Genomic DNA, 26,017 nt, shown 5'->3' with positions numbered 1-26,017 from the left:
GTTTCCTAAGAACAGATGTGGCTATCTCTCATAGTTTCTGACTTCTCTATACTGACCGTTTTGATTGATCACCCTGTATATACCACTCGTGCTTAGATAAAGACCTGAGCAGAATAATCATTGTAAATAAAATTTAACCAAGAGTGCAGCGAGTTATTCAAAAAGTGGTCAATATTCCACTTTTTTAACCACTCGCTACGCTCGCGCGTTACGACGGTTATTAAGGAACGAATACGAACCATGATGTACAAGAATAGTTTGATATTTTTCATCATTTTTAAAATGATGTTACCTACGTTTTTACAGACAATTTATGTACGGCCACGTCTGTAAATATAAATACGAATGACAAAGTGCTAAAAACATGTAAACAACTTAATAGGTATACCCTATATGGGCAATAAGGTCGTGTATACATATTTTCAGACATGACTGTACCTAGTACATGGCCTGAGTGATACCTCAAGACCCTGCGTACAGTCAGCTGCAGAGAGTGACTCCCCTCCCCCGAGGTGATACAATCAGTCTATTCAGGGGGGGTCACCTGTCTCTGCATCTGACTGTACATAAATATGTACAATATATTATTATTTTAATGAGTAACAAAGGGTTCCAAATTAAAAATCAAAACAAATTCTTCTGCGTAAGGAGGATATAGAAGACATATAATGAAACAAATGTTACGAAGCCAATAAGTTTTTATTAAACAACTTACTTTTACTTTAGACTGTACAGTTTATAGACACTCCGTAAAAAACATACCTCATGCTACTCCCACACTCGCGCTATTTTAGCCGAAACATACTTCGCTTCTATCGATCAAATCGATGCTAATATTGTCAGATGAACAAAGTAGTGTGGAGATAGCACTTTCAACAAATAGGGGTAACAGACTAGCTAGCACAATCGCATTAATCTCATCTTTACATTCTTTACATTTACGTCGGATACAAAACGCGATCATACTCCTTAGACAGTAAACAATTTGAAACATTTGTACAAAAAATAGGCACAAATTTTTAAATAATCAGTCATCTCTTAAAAATCCTTTCACACCTTTTAAAATGTAAAGCAATGCCTTACAAGTTTTCTAGAATAATATCTCAATTGTGTAATAGTTACATATTATTTCGATAATTAACATTTCTTGTGATGTATTGTATTGCACCATGTAACATTATATTGAGTTGTATCTTCCTCCCTTTCCCGATGTGAACAAGTAAACATAAATATTGAACATGATTCATACTCCCAATCAGTAGGTACACAGTATAGGTTAGGTCTGTGGTGGGCAAAGTACGGCCCGCGGGCCAGCTCTGGCCCGCAGCCGGTCCTTCGAAATAATTAGTATATGGCTCGCGACATAACGGTTACAAATAAAAATGCATTTATTCTGCAGTTCTGGCCCTCTCCGAATTTTTTTAATTTTCTGTCCCCCCATGAAGAAAGTTTGCCCACCACTGAGATAGGTACTTAACGTAATGGCTAAGCCCTTACACATTAATACAATGAACGAACACTCGAAGTAAAGACAGACCGAAATACAGAAAAGAATTGCTGCAACAGCTTTTTATCTTATATTATTATCTTTCTAAATGTAGAGTTATAGACATATAATAAATCAGATAGATCTCATTAAAAGTTGAAAATAGTTCAAGTAAAACATAAATATTTTGTTTAGGAGTCCGCTTCTTTCTAGTAAGTAAAACTGCTTCTCTTATTAAGCTGATCCGAGAGGTATCCGTTACTGTCATTGAGAAGAGTTACACAAAAACCCTCAGTAAAGAGTTATTCATTGTAACATAGAATAAAACGTGCCCTCTAGTTTGATAGCCGAGTCAAATGTACAATTGCCCACACTTGTTAATTCGATCTGATCCATCGGTGGACCTTATTACAAAAGACATAAAGTCCACCGATGAACAGTTAGGAGTGTTGCTGTTTGTACTGCGCCATATATTCTGTGGTTACTGAATTGTCAAACGTCAACCTTTGACAGTCAGAATTCAGAATAACCACGTAATGTACGGAGCCTTACAAATTTTTCTGGTTTGGACATCAAATTCTTCGTAAAGCCCGACCAGAAATTGTCAAGAGGGCGCTGTTATTCTCATGTAGGTATAGGGTGACAGTTCAGTTCAGTATGAAAAATTTAGTTCCAACGAAATTCCGCAATATGGCGCGTGATCATTTATCATCGGTCAGGCTTCACAAAATAATCATAGACTTGATACATCTTACTCAATCAATGTACCTTTGTCCCCAGTGTCATTGCCACTTTAACATGAACTTCGCACCTACCGCACAGCGGAAGGTTGCTTTTATAACCATTAAAATACACTTGACGTACACCACATACAGCAGTAGATTCATATAGTTAGGAATATATTTCTAGACAAATAACGACATTTAAAATGTAATTGTCAAAAATAGTCTATATACATGTTCAATCTGTACAGTCAACGTCAAACATATTTAATTCATACTATCGAGTTACGTAAATTTGTAAACATATCTTCGAAGTTAACGTCGACTGTAGTCTTTGAAGTTGATTTCAATTAGTTTAAAATTTGTCTGCACTGGACCCTTTAGATGCAGTCCCAGAAAATATATAGTCATCAGCACCAAAATAGAAGAAACTTCACACTTCCATTTAAGTCAGGAACAACATATAAGTCACATAATTTGACTTTAATGTGACTTAATTTTCTTTATACTTTTCCATTATTTTTATGTAACTACAAGTCGACATATACTATTACTAACCTCGCCCGCGACTTCGTCCGAGTAGAAATCGTTCTCAAACTTTTCTCCTTCTTTGCTTCCTTCGATCCTTGAATCACGTTAAAATTTCAAGCTTTCAGCATGCCTTTGTGTTTTTCCAGAATATCTTTACGTAAAATTTAATATGTTCTAAGAATCCAGTTTAATATTTAGATAACTACTCTTAAATTAATACAATTAACTACCTACTTGTGATGTAACACTAATGATTTAAAAACATTTGCGAATACGCACAAAAAATGTTGGAAAAAGTATTACAATGAATATCAAAGCATAATATCTCGAACAAAGGTTAATACTAGTACTATAATACAATCTCAAAATATCAAGACAAGTATAAACTAGCTGCATTCATTAAGTACAACCAATTATGCAGCCTCTCGGTGTCAAATATTAAAATATTGTGTCGTTCTTAGAAAAAAGGAGCCTTATGTAAATACGATACTAAGTGCATGCAATGTAAACGCCAATCGCAATATCCTTTTACTTGAGAACGATGCAATCTAAAAGAATCATAGTTATACAACAAAAACATAAACAATTTTAATAAATAACACAAAGTTGCAGGGGAGACATATTTTAACATTATATTAGCAACTAATCTAACAGGTACTTAGTAGTGAGGCACCGTGAGATGTTCGAGTAAAACGTAAATACTATGGAGATATAAATTTAAAACGGTTCATTGTCATATAAAACACAGCTGCAAACACTAGGCGGATAGACGCGAAGATATCATAATCATCCATCAAAAAAGATGTTCGAACCATTGAATGACTGTTCTGAGAGCATACGTCTACAAATATGTGATCATTATTTATTAGCCGGGTCCATACTGAGTACGGCCAGTGTAGACGTGCCTCGGCTGTTTTGTGCGTGAGGAAATCGCCTCGCGTGTATGCTCGCCGTGTGTGGACCCGCCTATTTATTTGTCATCATTCAATCGTAATGCGTATTCGTATTTGCGTAGAATGACCCCAGTACGTTCGCTGGGATTATAGTTATCCATTTGAAGTGTGTTGACTTCACTTCTGACTTTCAGGGCTATGTAATTTAGTCAACAATACATAATATAATACTATAACGATATAACGATCGTGGTGATAGAAGTCGAACTGGAAAATCCCAATCATATACCACTAGGCCGCGTAGCCAACGTTACAATCGTTAACGCTCCGTAGCGTAGCGTAGTCATCTCTCTCTATCACTCTTCCATATTAGTGCATATCGTTCACGGTCCGTGGCGAACGAAACGCATCTGTCACTGTCGCACTAATATGGAGGAATTATTCGAAGCGATGGCCATTGTCAGGATTGGATTGGATTGTCAGGTGACAATCGTTATCGCTTCGTATAATGAGAAGGTTCTCATGACCAATCTCATGGGATGAGGTGATGCGTGACTTACAGAGTGCATGCGGTATTTCTTTGTTGTTATTTTACTACGAGAATTTTCATTGGTTTTTAAGGTTATTTTATGGAAGATGATTTCAGTTCTAAATTAATATAAGAGCTATTTTTCAGTTGTTTCAATTTTTTTCTTAAATAACCTTTCTTAACCTTTAATAGCAAGGGGCGTATATTTACCACCATAGTTTGGACTTTATTTAAAAATGGTGTAGTTTAATTTTACGTAATTTCTAACGTCCATCCCTATTAAGAGTCCCCGGTAAGCTCGGCTGAATTTAACCTTCCCATGCTAACGGAGTTTCATTCTCATTTTAAAACTACGTGCTCGATTGTAATGAAACTTTACACATTTAATGACACGAGGTATATCTAGTCAGTTTATAAAACAAACGAAATACAGCAAAAAGAAGTTTTGGATGAAAAATTTTAATTCGCTGTATTTTTTAAACTATGGCATCTGAAGCTACATAAACTAATTACACGACTTACCATATTCAGAGCAATATAGCTAGTCGTTTTAAAATGAGAGGGTAACTACGGTTGTATGGAGAACCGACCTTGCTGGGGACCCTTATAAGGGTTAATCCAACGCCTTGATAACACTCGTGTCTTTTCTTATAAGATAAACGGACGAGCCATAATATGATGGTCGTGTTTCCCAGCTAAAGAAAACAGCTAGAAAGAAACGGAATACATCCAAACTGTGACAAATCGTTTGCATATCGGTAACCAAACTGTTGATTTGACATAGCACAATATCGTGCCAATTTGAGGCAAGAGTCACATTTACTCGTATTTAATGGCACGTCTGAGAAAAACATTCTTTACAGTCCGGACTTATCATAATAACTAACATTCCAATTTGAATTGCATTTTATGAGACTATCTAAAGATGCCAACAGTTTATTTCGGCTGGAAAGGGCAAGGCGGCGCGGGGCGGTGCGGCCGCGGCGGCGCCGTGTCGCACACCACGTCGTACCGCCGCGCGTCGCTGTAGTCGCCACTCGCTCCGTACACGCTCTCCGTGTCGCCGATCTCCGAGTAGATGTTACTGGATGCGTCATTCGGCACAGCGTAGTTGTAATTACCGCGCGACGTCGAAGCGCTGCTGAAACTGCCGCCCGAATAAAATGAACTATCGTATTTCGCCGCAAAATACTTCTTTGTGCTATCGGATTCGCTGAAATTCTGCAGCTTCTCATTTTCGTTCTCGTTTTCGGGTACGAAGATGTTCTTATCGTAGTTGCTCGATCGTTTTGAATAGAATTCCTCGGTTTCTAAGATAAACTGCCGCTGTGCGGGATTAGCGTCGAAGTTCCCGTAGATCGGCATGCCGAACGCGTCGCGGCCCGCGGCAGGCGCGGCCGACGTGGACGGGCCATCGTTCACATTGTGATTTGCGTAAATGTTTTCGCTATTTGTGTTTTTCGATCTAAGATTGAGGGATTCAGAGATTTTATCGTCCAGGGATATGTCTCTTAGAGCCTCGGTAATGGTTTTGGTTGATGACGCATTTTCTTCTGACAATGTGTTTGAATATGTATTATTTGGTGGTAAACCGTAGGGGGCTACGTTTGAACTATGCGATAGTAACCCATTAGGTATAGCAGTATTGTTAGGAAGCATACCATAGTTGGCACTTGAGTTTGGAACCGTTCCATAGTTAGAATTATTGGGGACAGCTCCATATCGGTTATTACTAGAATTATTTGGAAGCGTCGCGCTGCCGGTATTATGGACTAAACTAGAGCTACTTTGATAGGCGGGTGCGTTGTTATAAATATTTTCTACGGTAGAACTAGTGGCTGGTGTATAATTATTCGAGTATTTATGAGATTCCTGAGTGTGTTCAGTACTGAATTCACCTTGTAAAGTATAGTTCGGTCGGGCCTGGGTCGGTGGTGTAACGGTCCAGCACTGGGAAGTGTCGAAGGGATCTGGTTCACTTAGTGATTGAGATATAAACAGGTTATCTAGAGACTTGGCTCCGTAGAGATTCGCGCTCTGGGTTCGCGGGGATTGCGGGTAGTTCGGTAGACTGTCTGTGCTTGGTTCGCCCCAGTCAGCTAATCGATCTGGAAGAAAGCAAAAAAATCTTATTACCTCCTTAAATATTACAATACTTATTAATAATTTAATACCTACATTCACATTCAAAGAAATAAACACAATAAATAGAAGAAATAATAAAAAATAAAGATAGAGAATTACAAATACAGAGATTTAGTCTTAATAAACACACTGACAAATTCAGTGACATCGTAACTTCACTTATAATGTCAGGTGACAACTAAAACTCACTAATTACTACCACAAGTTGAAAGCCATAGTGGACATAGTGGTGCATACTAAAACCAAAACAAAGTTGATTTTTTTTAAATTAAATAGTAAATGTTGATTGTCACCTGACGATACAATCCTTAAATTGATAAACCGTTTTAAAAAGTACAGCATTTAATACTGTTCTATCTCAAATATGTTCATATAATATAAACAAATTTTATTATGTATTTTTCTATATCCTTATTATGTATGAGCGTTATAGTACTCACTGGCTTCTGGCACATCAATAGGCTCGTCCAATAACGAAAAGTTGTTCGAGGTCTTGGCAGCGGGCACGCTCATGCGCGTCGCCGGCGGCATGTCCAAGTCGATCAGGAGATCAGTTCTCACTGCAAATAACAAAAAGTATTTAAAAAAAGTCTGGTTGGAGTTCATCATTAGGTAAGGCGATTTTAAGGCAAGATTTCATTACAAAAATATGGTCAAATAAATATCTTCTTTCATTTGAAAATCTGTTTGTAGATACTGCACAACACAGCATACTTGCTGTATGCCCAGTTTTTTTTCAGTACGCGCCGCATTTTGGGTATTTAAGCAAGCCTACGATCATTATAACAAAGCCAGCTGTAGTTGAACTGATTGCTTCCGTCGTTGCTCACGTGTGATACAAATAACATTTTTCGTCTAAATTTTAGACTCTAAAATAACCAACGTACCTTAACATGAATCTTCGAATACGCGGCTGGCTCAACATCTTCAGCACTAGCGTGCGATCCGCTTGCTACCGGCGTTCACTAAAGAGCTTAAATCACATTTAGATTATAACCTACTACGTACCTTGGGACAAGCTCTTCGAATGCACTCCTCTTTCTAACTTCTTCAGCGCTAGCGTGCGGTCATTGATGAGCTTGTTGTAGTTGAAATGTTTGCTGCCGGCGTTCGCTGCCCGTGTGCTCGGCGGTTGTGTGGATTCGATTGTTCGTCGCTTGTTTCGTAGTACCACCGCTGAGTCGTCTGATGCGACCGGCGATGTTGCGCTTTGAGCTGCGGATAAAAAAAAATGTAGTCCACATAATTCTCAGATATGTGGGTCGTCGCTTAAGACAAAACTGGGTTCATGACAAGCCGATTTCGCATGCACTCACTCATCGGGTTGGAGACATTGACCGTTCAGCCCCGACAATACGAGGGAGTCGGTTTATTATAAAATCACAGATTTTTCGTAGCGACAGCGACCCAACTTTTGCCTATCTTTCAACTTTCTAGTCAAACATTTCTAAAATGATTGGCGAGACTGTAATACCAGCTATAAGAGAGAGAACCGTCGATTGTACCGCGATCGGCTAATAGGTAAATTGGGGTACCTATAAGTAGAGGACATCTGAGTAACGTTCTATTTTGTATCTATAGTAACTCATTTCGTCCAAGTCGATCAAACCAAAAACCATTCTCTCAAAAACCATAACAAAATATAGTGGTTTGCGGTTACAAACCACCATACCTAATTGACTTGGCCGCAATTTATACATTAAATTGTATAATTTTCCTTGAGGAAATATCTACACTTTATGCCTATAGATTTAGAATTGCAGAACTCTCGCATAATTCCGGTCCTGGGGCAATCTCGTCCAGTAGTGACCCGCAATCTTCCGAATGTCGTCCACCCAACGAACCAACGGACGCCAGGCACTCCTTTCGTCTGAAAGCGGCCACCATTCCGTTAACATTTTGGCCCACCTGCCATCACTCTGTCTCGCAACATGTCCCGCCCAGCTCCATTAATTAAAATTATGCATTGTCAGTAACTACTCCCGGTTCATACAGATAAACCTCCGCCCCGACAATAACCAGCGCAATAAACTCCGAAAAAGATGAAGTCTTGGATTATTCTTACATTTACATACCAACTGTATTAGGCGCCGGATTTGTGTAAGGAAAAGGCGTTAATAGTCACAGCGTGATAAAATCCCCACTTAGTCATAGATTAGCGATTTGCCGCGCTTACTGCGTCATATAAGCGGCAATAGCTAATAATATATGTATAATGTTACAACGCCACCTATGGCACATTAGTAAAGCACATATAATGGAATTCATAATACCAAAGATTCATTGGTTGTATTGGACGAGTGAACTGAAAGACAAATTTTGTCAACAGTTAATGTTTGGCAATTCAGTTAGGTACAGTCACGTCTGAAAATATCGATACGAAAAATGTACCAAAAATATATATACACTACCTAATATATATTTTTGGTACATGGGCAATAAAGTCATGTATACATATTTTCGGCACTTTTTTCACGTCGATATTTTCAGACGTGACCGTACCACTAAACAGACGGCATCAGGGGCTTATTTACCCTAGGGTCAAGGGGGCCATGGACGGGGCTGGCAGGCTGCAAAGGACGACAAAACAAGGTTTTTTATCCTTAAAGGAAAAACATTATCATCACTTAATGGGGCGGCGAATCTAATTGGCCCGGGGCGCCAAATATTTAAGTAAGCCTCGGCATCTGTCGAACTCGAGTGAACGATTGATGTCTTGAACTTTACACATGTAATACAATCAATGGAAGTTTAATAATAGGTATCTAATTAGGTGATATTACACAATGTAAAACTCATCTGATTGTTTCTTATGACAATGTTAATTATGAGTAGTACTTATCAGTTCTCATCCGATTGATTTACATTCAGGTTGCGCAATTAATTGTTCTTCTAGGTTTTGTTATTTATTTATCATACTGGTCCGAAATGAAGATCGCGTATAAACACTTCAAATTTATGTTTAACAAAGATATTTTAAGGTTTTAACACATTTTGACAATTGCTTTATTTCTACTAATATTAGATATAAAATGCTAATGTTTGTACCTACGCTTAAACCGCTGCATGCGCTGGATGGATTTAAACCAAATTAGATATGGAGAAATTTAGAGTCCCGGGAAAGTACATCCGAGTAGGATAGTTTTTATCGCGGAAATAATCATTTAAGAGGGTGAAAAGGTGTGTTTTTATAATATGGAAGTATTCATTCTACCCAGACTAAATCGCGGGCAGAGGCGTCCGTATTTATTTTACAAATACATCTATCCGTCATCTTGCAGCAAACAGTTCCTGTCATCTAATTAATTCTCTACTAACAATCTAACAAGAAACGACGTTTACATAAACTATGCACAGAGAACAATGTACTTGGTTGACTTCACATGAGATAGTAGGAGCACGGAATCACCTCATTAAAGTACGCTAATAATTAGAAACCTTTGATAAAACTATAAAAAAGATTCCAAAGATGTGTCGTTTTATACGTTACATATGGTACACTACATTCGTAATCATTTAATTTACATTTCGCATAAAAGATTTAAAAAGTAGAATAGATGATCAGGGCTGTCAGAAGGGGGAATATATATAATAATTTTATATGTAGATATAGTAGTATGACGACTTAAAAACACAAATAAATCAAAATAATTGGTGAAAAATAATTAGATTCGTTACCAATGTACGTAAGTAATAACTTCAAGTTAAAACATTTTAAACGTATACAGCTGTATTTTCACATAAAGAAGTGTAAAAGTGACCTCAATAATTTATTTTACCTCATTTATATGTATTGATAAATGTTTCCATGAAACAGTCTGCCCGCAAAGATAAGAATTTTTTCGTCAAATTACGGAACCATAAAAACCCTCCAAGTGGAATGAACGACAAAAAACTCGACTGTTCCAACAGTTATTATAATCGATCTACTACCGTAACTAATTAAATTTTACTTTCATCAACGAAAGTGAAATGTACGTTAGCCAAACATTGCACACATTCTTATAATTACGTACAGTCGAGCTCACGAACATCTTTTCAAGCCAATGTTCCAAAAATATATATACACGACCTTATTTTCAGTGTTTAAGAATCGTGTAAATATATATTTGGAGCCAACGTGGCTCGTGAACATTTTTGCGATCTCGACTGTACGATCAAACAATTGAAACTCTAGACACTACAGAATCGTTTCAAAGGAGCTTTATAAATAAAATCGTAAGGAAATATCCTATAGATCTACCGTTAAACTGAGGCTGTTGGTAAGAACGTAAAAAGTAATTATGGTTAGCTAGACTGGTTGCCAACCAAAACTTCTACTAAACTACTTTTAATCCCAAACATTAACAACTACCTGAGATAAGTAGTAGACCTATATAGATCGTGTCATTCACGCACACGCGGGCCTTCACTCTTAATGTCATGTTATTAAAGTTTAAATTTGACAAATCTGCGCGTCATCGTATTTGTTAATTTGAAAAAGTTCTACAGTATCTTAGATGTTCCAAATGGTTGACTATACCCACGTAAGTAGAATGTTATATCATTACGTATCACGAACGTTGGGCCAAGTATTACGTATGTGATACAATGTCCTCCAACATTACCATATGCGCTGCATAAAAATGCGCGCGTCATATTAATAAGTATGGCACAACTTAAGCATACCGACTTATTTTAATAAAGATCGTATCTAAAACGTGACAACATAAAAGCGACCTTGGTTCGTTTTAATTAGAGTTCACAACGGATTGGCAAAGATAACATATGGCGGACAGTTGATAGTCTATGAATGCTAGATATCGCTCGTGTGAAAGCCTGCTTGATATGGCAAGCATCTTAGAACCAGATCTGTATTAGAACGCTAATGAGTAAAAAACCTATTTCCTGCGGCGTTGTTAATCTGGTAGGATATTATACGTCGAAGTTATCTGAGCGACAACACTACGTTTTCTATTAAATATATACTACTTATTGTTAAATGAATCACCATCGCAATACAGAACCCACAAAAAATATAATTGATAATTTATCGGGAAAAACCTAACCGATATTGAACAAAAACATGTAACAGAAGTAACGAATGTTAATTTTAGAAGAAATATTTTTAAACAATTGAGTGGTAATGATACCCAGTAGGTATATTTTCAAAAAAATTGAATTTAAATGAGAATAGTGGACAGAAATTAAACCGATTCGTTTTGAAATACTGACTGTAACTGGAGCATGGCGGGGGGGGGGGGGGCACATTTTTTCGTCCAGGTACTTATACTTTTTCTGCGTTATAAATTGATGATTATTTTTTTGGAGTCCTTTCGTAAATAATAGTAGATTGTGTCACAAAGGAGCAAAATTACATATTTACGGCGTGGGCGTACGTTGACTCGTGAGCATAGTGAGGGATTCAAGTGTTAACGCCCAAGGTAGAAATAATTTTGCTCCCATGTGACATATTGCTTTTCACATCACCTATTCGGAAAAGGGCTTTTTCTTCCCTGCTAGGATCAAAGTGACATTTTTCTGTTCTAGGTTATTTTATTGCCAGTATAATATTATTAACAAAATTAAATATGAAAATAGTGTGATCATCGATAACAATTTCTACTTTTCTGAATAGCTGATGTGAAAAAACTATGCCTATAATCTTAAAAAGTTTACGTACGGACAACTGTGTGAATTGTAAAGGAAAATGTAAATTACTCACCTTTATTTGAAGGCGATGTCTTCTTGAAGGTCGTCCCCGGCACTATTTTGCTTTTAATTGGTTTCAAGATGGTACTGTAAAACAAATATATGAATTGATTTTCCTTGCTGGTTCAAATGTGACAACAACCATATGGAAAAAATAACTGTCCCATCAGCCGGGGACAATTTTTGCAATGTTTGTTAGAAAATTTGTTGTACATGCTACTATCGTGCTCAGTAGATGGCCCATTATGGAAAGGGTTTATAACTAACACATAAATTCATGTTTTGTCAATTTAAATACCATAAAACCCGGGTTTTAAGTGACCCTGGGGAACGTAACCATGGCAACGAGTGACAGGAAAAAGTTGAATAACCCAATATTCTTGTAAGTTACTTTATCTCGAGACTTAATTTTTTAAGTTACTTTTATGGACATAGTACTTTTAAGGATTAATTTAATACGTTTATTGAAATACGTTGATCTGGGTCGCGAAAGATAAAGGCGCTGGAGCAAATCCAGCCTCATTTTGAACCTATTGTAATTTTTCTTTAGCATGTGATAGCAACTTTCAATCAACAATTCTTTTTGTGTAGTGTACAACGCATTATGTATGTATGTATGTATATACTTTATTGTACATAGAAATAAAAACACGAAAAACACAGTTACAGAGCATTACCTAGGGAACAATCCCACTTCCATAGTCCTCTGATTCTGCCCCTTCCACCAGTGCAGTTCCGGACGCCTGTCTATCAGCACGATCGCGTCCCCCGCCTCCACCGTCATCTGGTCTTGTTTACGGTAACTGCAACCACAATTTACGCAAATGGCTTGTAAAAATTAGACCTTATGTAGTTCTATAATTACACGTACTATAATTTCATAAACGTGTACTAAAGTTACGATGCCGCTAATCATTTGTCCCTTTCCAACGTATGGGTATGATGGAAAGGGACAAACGATGATTAGCGGCATCGTAACTTTAGTACACGTTTAAGAATAAGGGGGTTAATGATTATAAAGGTCATTGCTCCCTCAAAGTTACAATTTAATATGTAAGCCGTTTCTTGCTTTCTGAGAGTACGCGAAAATAAAGGAAATGAAGGACTTGCATAATTGAGCAACGTATATAGGGGATTATGAAGACATTATCATAATCCCCTAGATACTTTTCATATAAATCCTTGAAACCGTTTTTGAGAGCTGTTTTACAAATAGGCTACTCGTTTAAACTTTTAACCCACTTACGTAGTGTATGAATGGTCAGATAATCAGCTCAATGGCGCACCTATTTACTGAGCTGATGCGCTAAATCAGAAGCGCGCGCTAAAGGCAGGGCAATGTCATCAGGTCACCGTCCATTTAGACGTGGATTTATTTCATCTTGCTCAAATTAGGTCAAGGGAATACCGTAGCCATAAAACCGGATATCGTGGATTTTGTTTCGTTTTCATTTTGTTGAGGTGGCTTTGGCATCAGCGTGTACAAATATACAAGCCAAGGTTTTGCTTATACAACGCATAATCGAAAACTATACTTGTATTCGCGTGCGGACGCTTTTTTCGTATTGCAGTACTTTTGTCATCTCAGTTTGTAATCAATTGAGACAGATGATATATAAGATTTACTTATAGCTATGGTAAGTTTTCCAGAGATGAATGACCTCTACCTACAAGTAACTAATTTAATCGGCTATTGACAATTTAATCTCCGGTGGTATTGACAATTCGCGACTGTTCGCAGTGGTTCGCAGTTACAAGCGCGACTTTTCCATTATCGCGTTGATTTAAAACTAAACTTTCAAACAAAGATTAATTTATTTAACACATTCACTGCCGGGAACCCACCTGGTGGGCGCTCGTGAACTTTGTTCAGATGCCGGACAACCCGCTGGGCGGGTTGTTTTGTACGCAGCTATAGACCACCGGTTTCTGGGGTAGTACGCCGTTTTTTGTCTGGCAGTGAATGTGTTAATTATGGACTGCATAGAAAGTCAAAGATTTCCGAAGAATGCGTATATGAGCCCGAGGTTGTATTTAACGAATTTTCTTTATGACAAATGTTCTCTTTCTCGAAATCGATATTTTATCAAACAATCCGTGTATCAACACTCGGTTGGGAAGTGTCATGGCGAGCGGATGGCTGGTTGCAAGCACACGATCACAATCTGTATTTTATTTACCACCTTGTCATACAACGGAGTCAAGACGTCACAGTCCCAGTGACAGTTCAAAAGAGACTTCTATTTTTTGGTTGACGAAATATGTTTTCACGATTTCATTTCTTGTTGTGAATGTGTTATTAGCCTATAAGAGTGTCCCACTGCTGAGCAAAGGTCTCCCCTCTTTTCCGACATTTGGTTCTATAGTCCTATACAATGCACACTCCCGCCGCCACTTTTTACAAAATGTATCAAGGTCGTCCACTGCCCCGAGATCCATCCTGTGGGACCTAGTCTGTGGCTAGTTTGGTCCAGCACTCTGGGTGCATTCGACAGATGTGCCCTGCCTAGTCCCACTTTAGCTTGGCGGCCCTCATGCCCAAATCCAAAATGCCGGTTTTGAAACGCAGTTCGGTGTTTCTAACACGGTCGGTTTTGCGAACACCCAGTAATCTGCGTTCTTTGTTCTGCTGCTGCTTTGGCAAACCTTAATTCTGGACTTTTCAGATTCGGTTTGAGACCATGTTTGGGTGCCGTAGGTGAGGATAGGCAGGATACACATGTCGACAAGTTTACGCTTAAGCGCTTAAGCCCAGGCCACACCGGTTGCGTGTGCGTAGACGTGCGCGTTCCGTTGCGTTGTAAACTAAGAATTCTCATAAGATATGACACACCGCTTGCGTGACGTGTGCGTGACGTGCGCGTGCGCGTGACCTGCACGCATTGCAGCTCCGACGAGACAAACCGGCTGCGTGCTGCGTACACGCGTGCACGCAGCGGAGCGGCAACGTCGCTTCGTTGCGTGCAGTGATGACGTTGTGTTTAACGGCGTTCCCTATGAGAGGGCGAACCGAGCGGGTTCGGACACGCACAGCTCGGTGCTGCATGGTGCTGTGCGTGTACACGCGCAGCTCTCTTGTATTTATTTACAACTCGGGCGGTGCGCGTGCTGGTTTTTAATATGGATCCAGTGATAAAAGATGAAGTAATTGAACTCGTTCGTCGATACGAATGTTACATTTCCAAATAAGTAAATTAATGTGCTGAACTTCCGAAAAATGTTTAAAAAACATCTACTCAATATAAAAATGAACTGTCATAGAGATCGCCATTCGGTGCGAGTGCTATAAAACGAATGATATTTAAAAAAATCGTTGCAACTATTTGAACATTATAATCCTTACCTTAGCGCAGCTATGGCGGTCTCAAACTTATTCCCTTGGATGTACCGCAGGATGCCCTCGAAGGTAGGCCTCTTCTTGGGTTCCAGGTCCCAACATTGCATCATGAGCATGTAAACGTCTGGTGGGCAGGCTGCTGGCGCCGCCAAGCGTTGCCCGTCTCTCATTATCCGTCGCAGTATTTCCGATCCGTTTAAATCTAAAACAAATTGCACTGTTATACTTACTAGCTTTTATTGAAGGGGCATTCCAGCTAAGTGGCAAATAACTTAGTTTTAAATTGAACGGTATATAAAACAGACGTCTGCAGGTTATTAAGGTAGCTGTCATACGAGTCACGTCTTCATTTTTGATGTCGATTTTTCTTTACATAATTGTCAAGTAACTAACAAGACAAATATAGCGAAAGCAAACTCGACGGGGAAGAATATGCACTACAACGTCTTAACTTATGTCGGACCGTTGTTGCACCGTTCGTCCACGCAGAAAACCGACAATACGTAAACTTTATTGGAAAGACATAAAGTCTACACATGGACTGTTAAAAATGTTGCTTTAGTACAATTTAATAAATGACAAGATATTGGTTTTCGAATTCCCAATCTTGAGAAAAACAAATTACGCTTTACTCATAACATTAATCATGGATATTCGTCTGTATTATAGCTATTTCTTTCGGCAAATTAACTTTTCAGCTCACGTTTAGACACAGGACTTGACATTTTGTAAATATAGGTAACGGAGATACTCTTTGAAGGTGTTACTTCAGAAGGTAGACTAATACTGCATTGCCAATAGAATCCAGACCGAATTCAACCATGCTCTAAATTAGTTGAATAACATTTTAATTAGCTTGTATAAGCGACTGACCTACAACCAGGCTCTAATCTCTGAGTTTCACACTTGACATTGGTCCCTTAGCATTAGCACTGGCAATTCGTCATACTTTTCCGATAAGACTTCGTTTAATAATACTAGCGACATACTCTTGGACTGAAATATTCGGCAAAGTCAGTGTTAATTTCAAATCGTCAAATCGTTTATAAAAGGCATTAAATTAAAATCGATAGTGATGCTTACCTTAAACGTACCCTTAAAATGGTCTTCGTGCCCTAAGACCATGTAAGTGAAGGCGACTTTTATATCTTACCATCATTATGAGACCTATTACATGTCCTTTTTGAATAAACGTCTTTATTATTTATTATTATTATTATTATCTTTATTTCTCTTTCTTCTTAGGTTATGTTTTTTACAATATGGATATAAAAGTAAAATATAAAAATACATCAAAAAATACTATACAAAACACATATAAACACATTGTAAAAAACTTAACCTAGTGTGCCGCCAGCAGCGGGGCAGGGCCCAAGCTGCCGGTGGTCAGGGCTGCAGAGAGAGGAACCGCCGCACTATCCGCGCCGTGTCCAAGATCACCGCCTTCTGCATCTGACCCTTGATCCAACCACCTAGCGAGAGTCTCTCAAGGTGTTGGTCGAGACTCTTCGCTATGAGACCGTTCGCTGAAACGACTATTGGGACAATGATCGTCGAATCAACATCCCACATGGCGGTTATCTCGTGAGCCAAGTCTAGGTACTTGCTGGACTTGTCCTTCTCGGCTTTCACGAGATTCTCATCATGGGGGATGGTGATATCGACGAGCACGGCCCGGCGTTGCGATCGATCTATTATCACGATGTCAGGCTTATTGGCTACAATAGTCCTGTCAGTGATAATAGATCGATCCCAATAGAGCGTGGCACAGTTGCTGGTGAATAATTCTGGCTACGAGATTATGTCTGTGCAAGTACTCACCGTTAGCAAGATGAGAACAACCGGAAATGATATGCCTGAGTGACTCTCCGGGACGGCGGCATGCCCGACAAATGTCGACCGTACCGTCCTTCAGGATATACTTCCGATAGTTGTTCGTCATCATAACTTCGTCCGCAATTGCACAGGCAAAACCCTCGGTTTCTCCGAAGAGGTCCCCGAATCGTAACCAGTTCACCGACGCGAGCAGGTCCACGTCAGGTCCCGTGAGGGCCTTGTAGAACCGCCCGTGTAGCACCTTACTCTCCCATGCCGCCTTGCGATCCGCAGTACTTAGTACCACAGGTTTGCGCCAGTTCTCGTTTGCCAAGGAGAGCGGCGTGAGGTTCCTGTCTACTGCCACCACGTCACGATGCATCCCACACTCGTTGTTAAGGAAATAATTCCTGAGATTGCACACCTCGCGGTTGTGGAGATCTTTGGCATTTAGGAAGCCTCGACCTCCACACTTCCGTGGGATGTACAATCTCATAACAGACGAGCGTGGGTGTAGCATACGGTGTGTGGTGAGCAGTAGTCGGACCCTCCGATCCAGGGCGTCCAGCTCGGTCTGAGTCCACCTTAGTATGCCAAAGGAGTATGTGAGTAGGGGCATTACCCAGGCGTTGAAGGCGCGCACTTTGTTGCCTCCTGACAAAAGACTGTTAAGGACTTTTGTGAGCCGACTGAAAAAGCGCTCCTTCACCGACTGTCTAATACCCTCGTCCTCAATACCCAACGACTGTGACATACCAAGGTATTTGTAGGTTTCTGATTCAGAGATAGATCTGAAAGACATTGTCTCAGAAAGTTGTAAATTTGTTGAATTTACAACCTTCCCCCGCTGTACATGCATAACCGCACATTTATCGACACCAAACTCCATGTTGATGGCACTACTGAAGACTTCGGTGGTTTTCAGTAGCTCCAACAAATCTTGGCTATTTGGTGCAAATAATTTGAGGTCATCCATGTACAGAAGGTGAGAAATGACTTCACCCTCTCTCCGAAGCCGGCAACCTAGTCCCGAATCCTTCAGCAGGGTGCTGAGGGGATTCAGAGCTAGGCAGAACCACAGGGGACTCAGACTATCACCCTGGAATATTCCTCGCTCAATCCTTATAAAATCCTGCGGGCCAGGGCGGTCATCCCCGCCTCCTGGTTGACGAAGGACTGTGGTCCACTGCCTCACACACGCGCTTAGGAAGGCTCTTAAAGCTGTATCAACTTTATACAGCTCTAAGACCCTCCCCAGCCATGAGTGAGGCACCGAATCATAGGCCTTCTTGTAGTCAATCCAAGCAGCAGAGAGGGCCCCCCCATTCCGCCGGATTTGTTGGCAAATGGTCATGTCTATGAGGAGGAGCTCTTTAGTACCACGGGACCCAACCCTACATCCATTTTGAGCGGAGGCCAAAATGTTGTTAGCAACAATGTGCGCGTTTATTTTTGATCTCAAAATGGATGTAAGGAGCTTGTAGAGTGTAGGCAAGCACGTGATGGGTCTGTAGTTCTTTGCTTCCGTGGTACTACCGGACTTATAGAGCAGGAAGGTGACACCAGTTGTTAAGGAAGGTGGGAGAGAACCAAGCTCGAGGGCTTGTTGAAATTGTGCTGCCAAGCGTGAGTGCGAGCATCGGAACCATTTTAGCCAGAAGTTGTGCAATCCATCCGGCCCAGGGCTTTTCCAGTTCTGGGTCGTGCGGATGGCACAACTTACGTCATCGGGGCTGATGGTGATTGCCCCCATAGGTTCGATGGACTCGCACTCACGCTCGACAACACTCATCCAACCCCCCTCGGTGTGTTCGACAGGCACTGACCAGATGCTACGCCAGAAATCAGTCATGGCAGTAGCATCTGGCTTTATTATTATTATTATTATGTATCTTCGTTGCAAGAAGTGCCTCCCCTGCGCCTTTATTTGTTCAAGCTTTCATCATCGATGAATACATGGGCTTGTTATTTTACGTTTTATCGTAGGTCCTTATCGTAACGTTGTACCTATACGCATACCGTATCAGTTTTACTATTTCAATAGGCCATCCTTCACTTTCGATAACAAAATGTGTCGAAATTAGTGACATGTATAAAAAACGTTAGCTTTGGAATAGTTGCCTACTCCATTTAATTAAAATGTTACTCCCGAACATGGTTTTTCCCGCAACTAATTAAAGCAGCGTATTTGCGTCCCCCCAACCTTTCCACTCCCACCCAACCCATGATAATAAATCCTCTAATTAAAGTAATTACCATTCAGGAATTTCTGGCAGATCCGGTATATATAATTAAATTAATTAAGAAATAAATAGTAAATGATCGATAGTCATATCCGCTTTATAAAATAAAGCGTCATCATCGAATTTTATAGGTACCACTTCTTTGGAAACACGATGTAACTTCGGCTTACGGCTCTCTGTACCTAAATGAACTAAAAAAAGGACTTATGTGTTGCAAATGCTCATGGCAAATAGTCATTAATATAATTTTACATGTGTGGGCGACGCACCTTTTTAGAAGATGTTTACTTTTTATACTTTTTTATATTTTTGAATTCTATTGTTTTATTGTTAGTTTATGTTCTTTTTTACTTTATTCATTGAACACAAGAAGAAGAATGCACAAACAGAATGTAAAGAGGCAGCTTCACCAGCTTCCGCAGGGGCCGCCGCAAAAACATGTTTGCAAATGTGTTAGTGCGCCCTGATGAAAGAATGGGGCCGAGTTTACTGAAAGCTCAAATTCTGAGAATAAAGGCTCTGACGTAATAAGAAGATAGCACGTCCGAATAGTTTCGTTAACACCGAAAAATTACAAAAATCTTTTTATACCTACATCCAAATATATAATATATATTTGGACGTATATAATAATCGATAGAAAGTCATGACTTTCTATCGATTTTTGGGCAGTTGTTGAAGTATATTGGAACAAATGATAATAGGACTTTATGGAGTGGGTACCTACCCTCTTTCATGGATAAAGCCGAGCGCATAGGTATGCGCTTCAGTCCCTATGATGACCAAATGCCATCAAATATTCAAGAGTGAAGTAAATAATTATTCATCACAGATAAACTTACCAATCCACGGCTCCTCTCCAAATGAATACATTTCCCATAAGGCCACAGCAAACATCCACACATCGGAGGCGTGCGAGAACTGTTTATGCCGTAGGGACTCGGGTGCACACCATGGAAATGGGACTTTCCGCCGTTCGCTCATCACGTAGAACTCATCGGCGTCAGATAGTGCTCGCATTAATCCGAAGTCGCCGATTTTTACCTAAAATTGGGAAGCATTCTCAAAGGAACGACACATTGGAGAACATATGTCATTAGGTGCATACTCTGAGTAAATCAATTGAAATTTTCTCAGTAGACGTGACAAATAGTTTTACATTTTTCCCCTTACCTACAGGGGAGTAAATAATTGCCAAAGTATTATCATATCTTTAATGTCGACTGTACAACAAAATATAGTTTTATTATACTGTATAATCACATCAATCTTAAATAAAATTAATATTCTGAATCAGACAGGTTTCTCCGATTGAGTAATAAGCTTTTCTAACTAAACATTTAAATAGGCTCTTTTTCAATAGTCCAATGTCATCCAATTTATATATTTATACTGTCTAACAATTTGTTATAAATTTTATAGATTGATCGCTAAATGTAACTGTGATGAGATACAAAAGACCTTCCGATACCAAAAGTTTTCTTACGACATATCAACGCATGAGAAGTCCTAGCACAAGTGACATTATCTCTAACTTAGCCAACAGTTGTCTTTACCTCTGGGGGCTACCCCAAAACCGTTTATCACGGACGTAAAAACTTCTCCCACTCGTAACCTACCTACTATGACACTTACAGGGACCATGCCTTATCGGCTATAAAGTTTTAATAGTGTTGTATTTTTGTGTGGAAAACCAAAAAACCAAACGTATAAGATACATATAGGTAGATGCCTATGTAAATAAAAATAATAAGATATAACAGTCAGCATCAACATTAGGGGATAAACCAACGTGCTAAAAGCTCATCATCATCATCAACACCTCCTAGCCCTTTTCGACCACAGCGACTGCGTGCATTCTAGCGCTTATAGCAACGGTGGTACGCCCTCAGTGACTGATATAACCAATTTTTGCAGCAAATGTGCGACCACATTCGCTGCAAGTCAACACTCCTCCGACATAATTGTAAAGTATGGCCACAGGTGGTCTGGCCTTCAGCTCGTCGCGCTTAGCGTTGAGTTCTGTGCGCCGGTTAAATATAATAAATGACCAATTTCATATTTTGTTTTTAAAGTGATATTGACAGTGTCACACTTTTTACTACTAAGTTCTACATATTTTATTGTTAAGAAGTTATTTATTAACTTCAATTTATAGATTAAGGAATACGTATTACGCAAAAAACTAGAAAAATATGTCATTTAATTAACTTTAATATCCCTGTACCAAACCGGATCCGGTCCGGCCGGATCCGGCCGGGTTATGGCCAAAATCCGGCCGGATCCGGCCGGATTGAAAATCAATCCGGTTTGCAATCCCTTTACTGTTTAAGCAAAACAATAAGTAGATTCAACGTGTGCCATGGAATTGGAACGTATGTAGGTTTGGATTAGTATTTATGTGAACACGATCGACAATGAGTCCGCGCAAAGTGAGAGTGGTCAGATAAAATAAATTTACATAATCCCATTTAAGGTATCTACCTCCATTTGTCCATTTGGGTAACAATTTGAAGGTCATCGTTCTGTGATTTGTTTAGCTAAGGCGAATGAATACCTACATGTTTCTAACGAACGTCCTATAACGCAAGGTGAACTGTTTGGCTTATACGACTTTATTTATTTGCATGACTTGGTGACGTAATAAATGGACGTAACAAATAGTACGTGTATTAGGGGCGGTAAACAAGAATTTAAAAAGGAGTGTGAAATTCGTAATTCCTATACCGCGCGTGGCACACACAATGTTTATCATCACACTTGTTAGAAAAACGAAATTAATAAAGCTTTTGCCTAATTTCGTACGTACATTCCAGCCCTAGGTCAAAATTTATGATTTACAGATTGCATCTCCTATGAATAATGAAATATGTATGTATAATAAGATGAAATAGTACATTACGATACAAGTGCGAAAAGTAGAAAATTCGCAACGAGAGTGGCTATAAAGTACAGTTTGTACTTACCAAGTCTAGTCTGCTTAGCAGAATATTTCTACATGCCAAGTCTCTATGTAGAAATCGACTTTTTTCTAAATATGCCATGCCCCCTGCCACTTGCTCTGACCATTTTGATATAAACTTCAGTGAGATTCTCCCGTTTTGGGCTCTAATGTAATCTAGTAAAGCACCCATGGGGGCCAACTCGCAGACCATCATCAATGGATGGAACACCACACCATGCAGTTTAATTAGATTGTTATGATTCAACTGATGCATAGCTTCAACTTCTCGTCTAAAGTCATCATAGACACCAGTTTGAGAAAAGACATCATTTCTCAACACTTTCACAGCTACTGCCACAGTCTTTCCTGAGTCCGGCATTCGCCATTCGCCTTTTCTCACTACACCAAATGACCCACTTCCTAATTCATTCTGGAGCCTGAAAAACAAAATTGCTAAGTATTGTGCTCATGTCTTCTGCCATACTGATATGTTAACCATTGAAATAATAAATCGCTATAATTAATATTAGAAATGCAAATGTAACCTCTGTCAACTCTTCATGCTTAAACCGCTAAACCAACTTAAATGGAATTTGATATTGAGATAGTTTGAGGTCTGGGGAAGGACATAGGATAGTTTATCAATCATCATTATCATTTTATGCAGACAAAGTTGTGGGCAGAAGCTAGTAAACTATAATTCAGAAAGTACTATGTGGAGGTCTGAATAAGACAAATCCCAATAAAAAGTGCTAATAATTTTCAATATAAATATAGTAGGCCCTCAATAATCCATACTACAAAGAAACAACCTCTGTTCTGACACACGGAGCATTTGGATTATAGTATGTTTGATTTAAAACAAAAGTATATTCTGAAAAAATTTTTTTAAAGAGACTTCAAAACTACAAATGCAAATAAACTTATTAATAAAGTAACTTAACACTACATAATTATGCTGTGAAATGTGAAATCTTTTGAAGTACTCATCTGCCAGGTTCTATTTATTGACCAAGCAAAGGCTTTGTCCCTGAAAAGAAGGGGTCACCAGCAGTTTGAATTACAGCAACATTTGGAGTAGCCTGTGTACAGATTATCAAGGTCGTACTGCAAGGATACAGCAGTAATATATTTGTATGTATGATGATTTGTACAAAGTTTTAAGGTTAAGAGTGGTAATTAGGTAGTAAAATTGACTTACATAATATCTTGTTCTAATATAATACACGTTGATCTTCCAACGGCTGCTGTAGGTGTTGCAGGTGCTAAACCCGCTTTCTCCTTAGCTACTGAATTTGAAGTAGTCCCAAATATTTTCGTCCAAAACTTCTGAATCCATAATTTCTGCTTCCTTTTTCTTACTTCTTCTAAGAGCCTACGCACTGCAGGCTTAGCTATGCCAATTTGTTCTAAATCATCCTCATGTACATAATCAAAGTGAGCCAACCTTGTTATCTAGAACAAAATGTTAGAAAAAAAAAACTTTTGACTTAAGAATTGTGTTATACATTGTCTCTCAACCTTGAATGCTATGCATTCATGGTATTGCAAAAGGTCACTGCATGTTTTGCAATAAACTCTGCCTAATACACCATTAAACCATTTAACTTGACTGTTTGTTAACTTATATCTAGTTAGGGTTCCGTAGCCAAATGGCAAAAAACGGAACCCTTATAGATTCGTCATGTCCGTCTGTCTGTCCGATTCTGTCACAGCCACTTTTTTCCGAAACTATAAGAGCTGTACTGTTCAAACTTAGTAAGTGGATGTATTCTATGAACCGCATTAAGATTTTCACACAAAAATAGAAAAAAAAACAATAAATTTTGGGGGTTCCCCATACTTAGAACTGAAACTCAAAAAATCTTTTTTCATCAAACCCATACGTGTGGGGTATCTATGGATAGGTCTTCAAAAATGATATTGAGGTTTCTAATATCATTTTTTTCTAAACTGAATAGTTTGCGCGAGAGACACTTCCAAAGTGGTAAAAAGTGTGTCCCCCCCCCCCCGTAACTTCTAAAATAACAGAATGAAAAATCTAAAAAAAATATATGATATACATTGCCATGTAAACTTTCACCGAAAATTGGTTTGAACGAGATCTAGTAAGTAGTTTTTTTTTAATACGTCATGAAATTAAAAAAAAAAATTTTTTTTCATCATACCCATACGTGTGGGGTATCTATGGATAGGTCTTCAAAAATGATATTAAGGTTTCTAATATCATTTTTTTCTAAACTGAATAGTTTGCGCGAGAGAACCTTCCAAAGTGAAAAAAAAGTGTGTCCCCCCCCCCCTGTAACTTCTAAAATAACAGAATGAAAAATCTAAAAAAAATATATGATATACATTGCCATGTAAACTTCCACCGAAAATTGGTTTGAACGAGATCTAGTAAGTAGTTTTTTTTTAATACGTCATGAAATTTAAAAAAAAAATTTTTTTTCATCATACCCATACGTGTGGGGTATCTATGGATAGGTCTTCAAAAATGATATTAAGGTTTCTAATATCATTTTTTTCTAAACTGAATAGTTTGCGCGAGAGAACCTTCCAAAGTGAAAAAAAGTGTGTCCCCCCCCTGTAACTTCTAAAATAACAGAATGAAAAATCTAAAAAAAATATATGATATACATTACTATGCAAACTTCCACCGAAAATTGGTTTGAACGAGATCTAGTGAGTAGTTTTTTTTTAATACGTCATAAAATTTTAAAAAAAAATTTTTCATCAAACATATACGTGTGGGGTATCTATGGATAGGTCTTCAAAAATGATATTTAGGTTCCTAATATCATTTTTTTCTAAACCGAATAGTTTGCGCGAGAGACACTTCCAAAGTGGTAAAATGTGTGTCCAAAGTGGTAAAATGTTGAACAAGATCTAATAAGATTTTTTTTAATACGTCTTAAATTGTACGGAACCCTTCATGCGCGAGTCCGACTCGCACTTGGCCGCTTTTTAAATTGCCTAATAACAATTTAAACAACTTTAACTCACTTTCAAAATATGGCAAATTGCCAAAATATTTTATTATTTATTTGCATTTAAAAAAAAATGATGAGATAAAAAAACTTAGGAACTGGTACGAAAATTATATAAATAATATTCTACTAACTAGACTTGTTGACAAAGTTCTAGAGGTAAGAATGTAATGTTTACCTGTAGTTGATCCCTGATTGGTAAATAAAACTGTTCCAATTGCACACTCCGTAAAGTCTCTCGCAGCCAGTCCGTGGTGTCCGGGTCCATGGTGCAAGCTCAGCGTTCGTGACGCTGGTTTAATCCCTCATGTGTATTCAGTAAGGAACATTTGAACGCATCAAGCAGGAAGTTGGAATCGAGAAGGAAGCATTTATCGTCGAACAGGTTTAACAAGGGAAGACCACTTAAATAAACTCGGGATTGATCACTTATAAAGCACCACATATGTGTCTAAAATACAAAATAAATAAAATTAACCGCACATTCCGAAAATAATTCACTATACACACATATTTTTCCAAGTAAAGCAATCTTGCAACACGAAACGGAGACTGAGTTGATGAGGTGAGGAGGCGGAGCGGAGGCGGAGGAGCACCAAACGTCAAAATCAAATCGATCAGTTGCCGTTGTTTGAGGTATGTATTAATACGCTTGTTATCAGTGTTCATTTACAAATTAAAATAAAATTTCGAA

The 26,017-nt window shown here is 38.7% G+C and overlaps 1 protein-coding gene across 1 annotated transcript; it reads right to left on the bottom strand.

The window, feature by feature from the left end:
• Positions 1-680: 680 nt before the first annotated feature.
• On the bottom strand, positions 681-25,835 carry LOC133521485 (activated Cdc42 kinase Ack). Its single transcript, XM_061856475.1, has 10 exons — positions 25,502-25,835; positions 23,538-23,791; positions 22,359-22,773; positions 20,235-20,436; positions 15,341-15,536; positions 12,675-12,800; positions 12,011-12,084; positions 7,315-7,521; positions 6,747-6,866; positions 681-6,269 (listed from the first exon to the last, which is right to left on the bottom strand). Exons 1-10 carry the CDS (start codon positions 25,589-25,591, stop codon positions 5,098-5,100), a joined length of 2,856 nt encoding a protein of 951 aa, XP_061712459.1. The 5' UTR covers positions 25,592-25,835; the 3' UTR covers positions 681-5,097.
• Between the last annotated feature and the right edge of the window lie 182 nt (positions 25,836-26,017).

This window comes from Cydia pomonella, chromosome 9 (genome assembly GCF_033807575.1).
Source record: "Cydia pomonella isolate Wapato2018A chromosome 9, ilCydPomo1, whole genome shotgun sequence".
Taxonomy (NCBI): Eukaryota; Metazoa; Arthropoda; class Insecta; order Lepidoptera; family Tortricidae; genus Cydia; species Cydia pomonella.
Note: the sequence above shows the minus strand (reverse complement) of the source record. Positions and strands in the feature narration are given on the sequence as shown.

Bases quoted from the DNA above. Each gene is read 5' to 3' on its own strand.
- LOC133521485 (XM_061856475.1), bottom strand. From the start codon at position 25,591: ATGGACCCGGACACCACGGACTGGCTGCGAGAGACTTTACGGAGTGTG. The intron at 23,792-25,501 runs GTAAACATTACA...ATTTTGTTCTAG, and splicing joins CAATCAGGGATCAACTACAG to ATAACAAGGTTGGCTCACTT. The intron at 12,085-12,674 runs GTAATGCTCTGT...TTTGTTTTACAG, and splicing joins GAAGTGGGATTGTTCCCTAG to TACCATCTTGAAACCAATTA.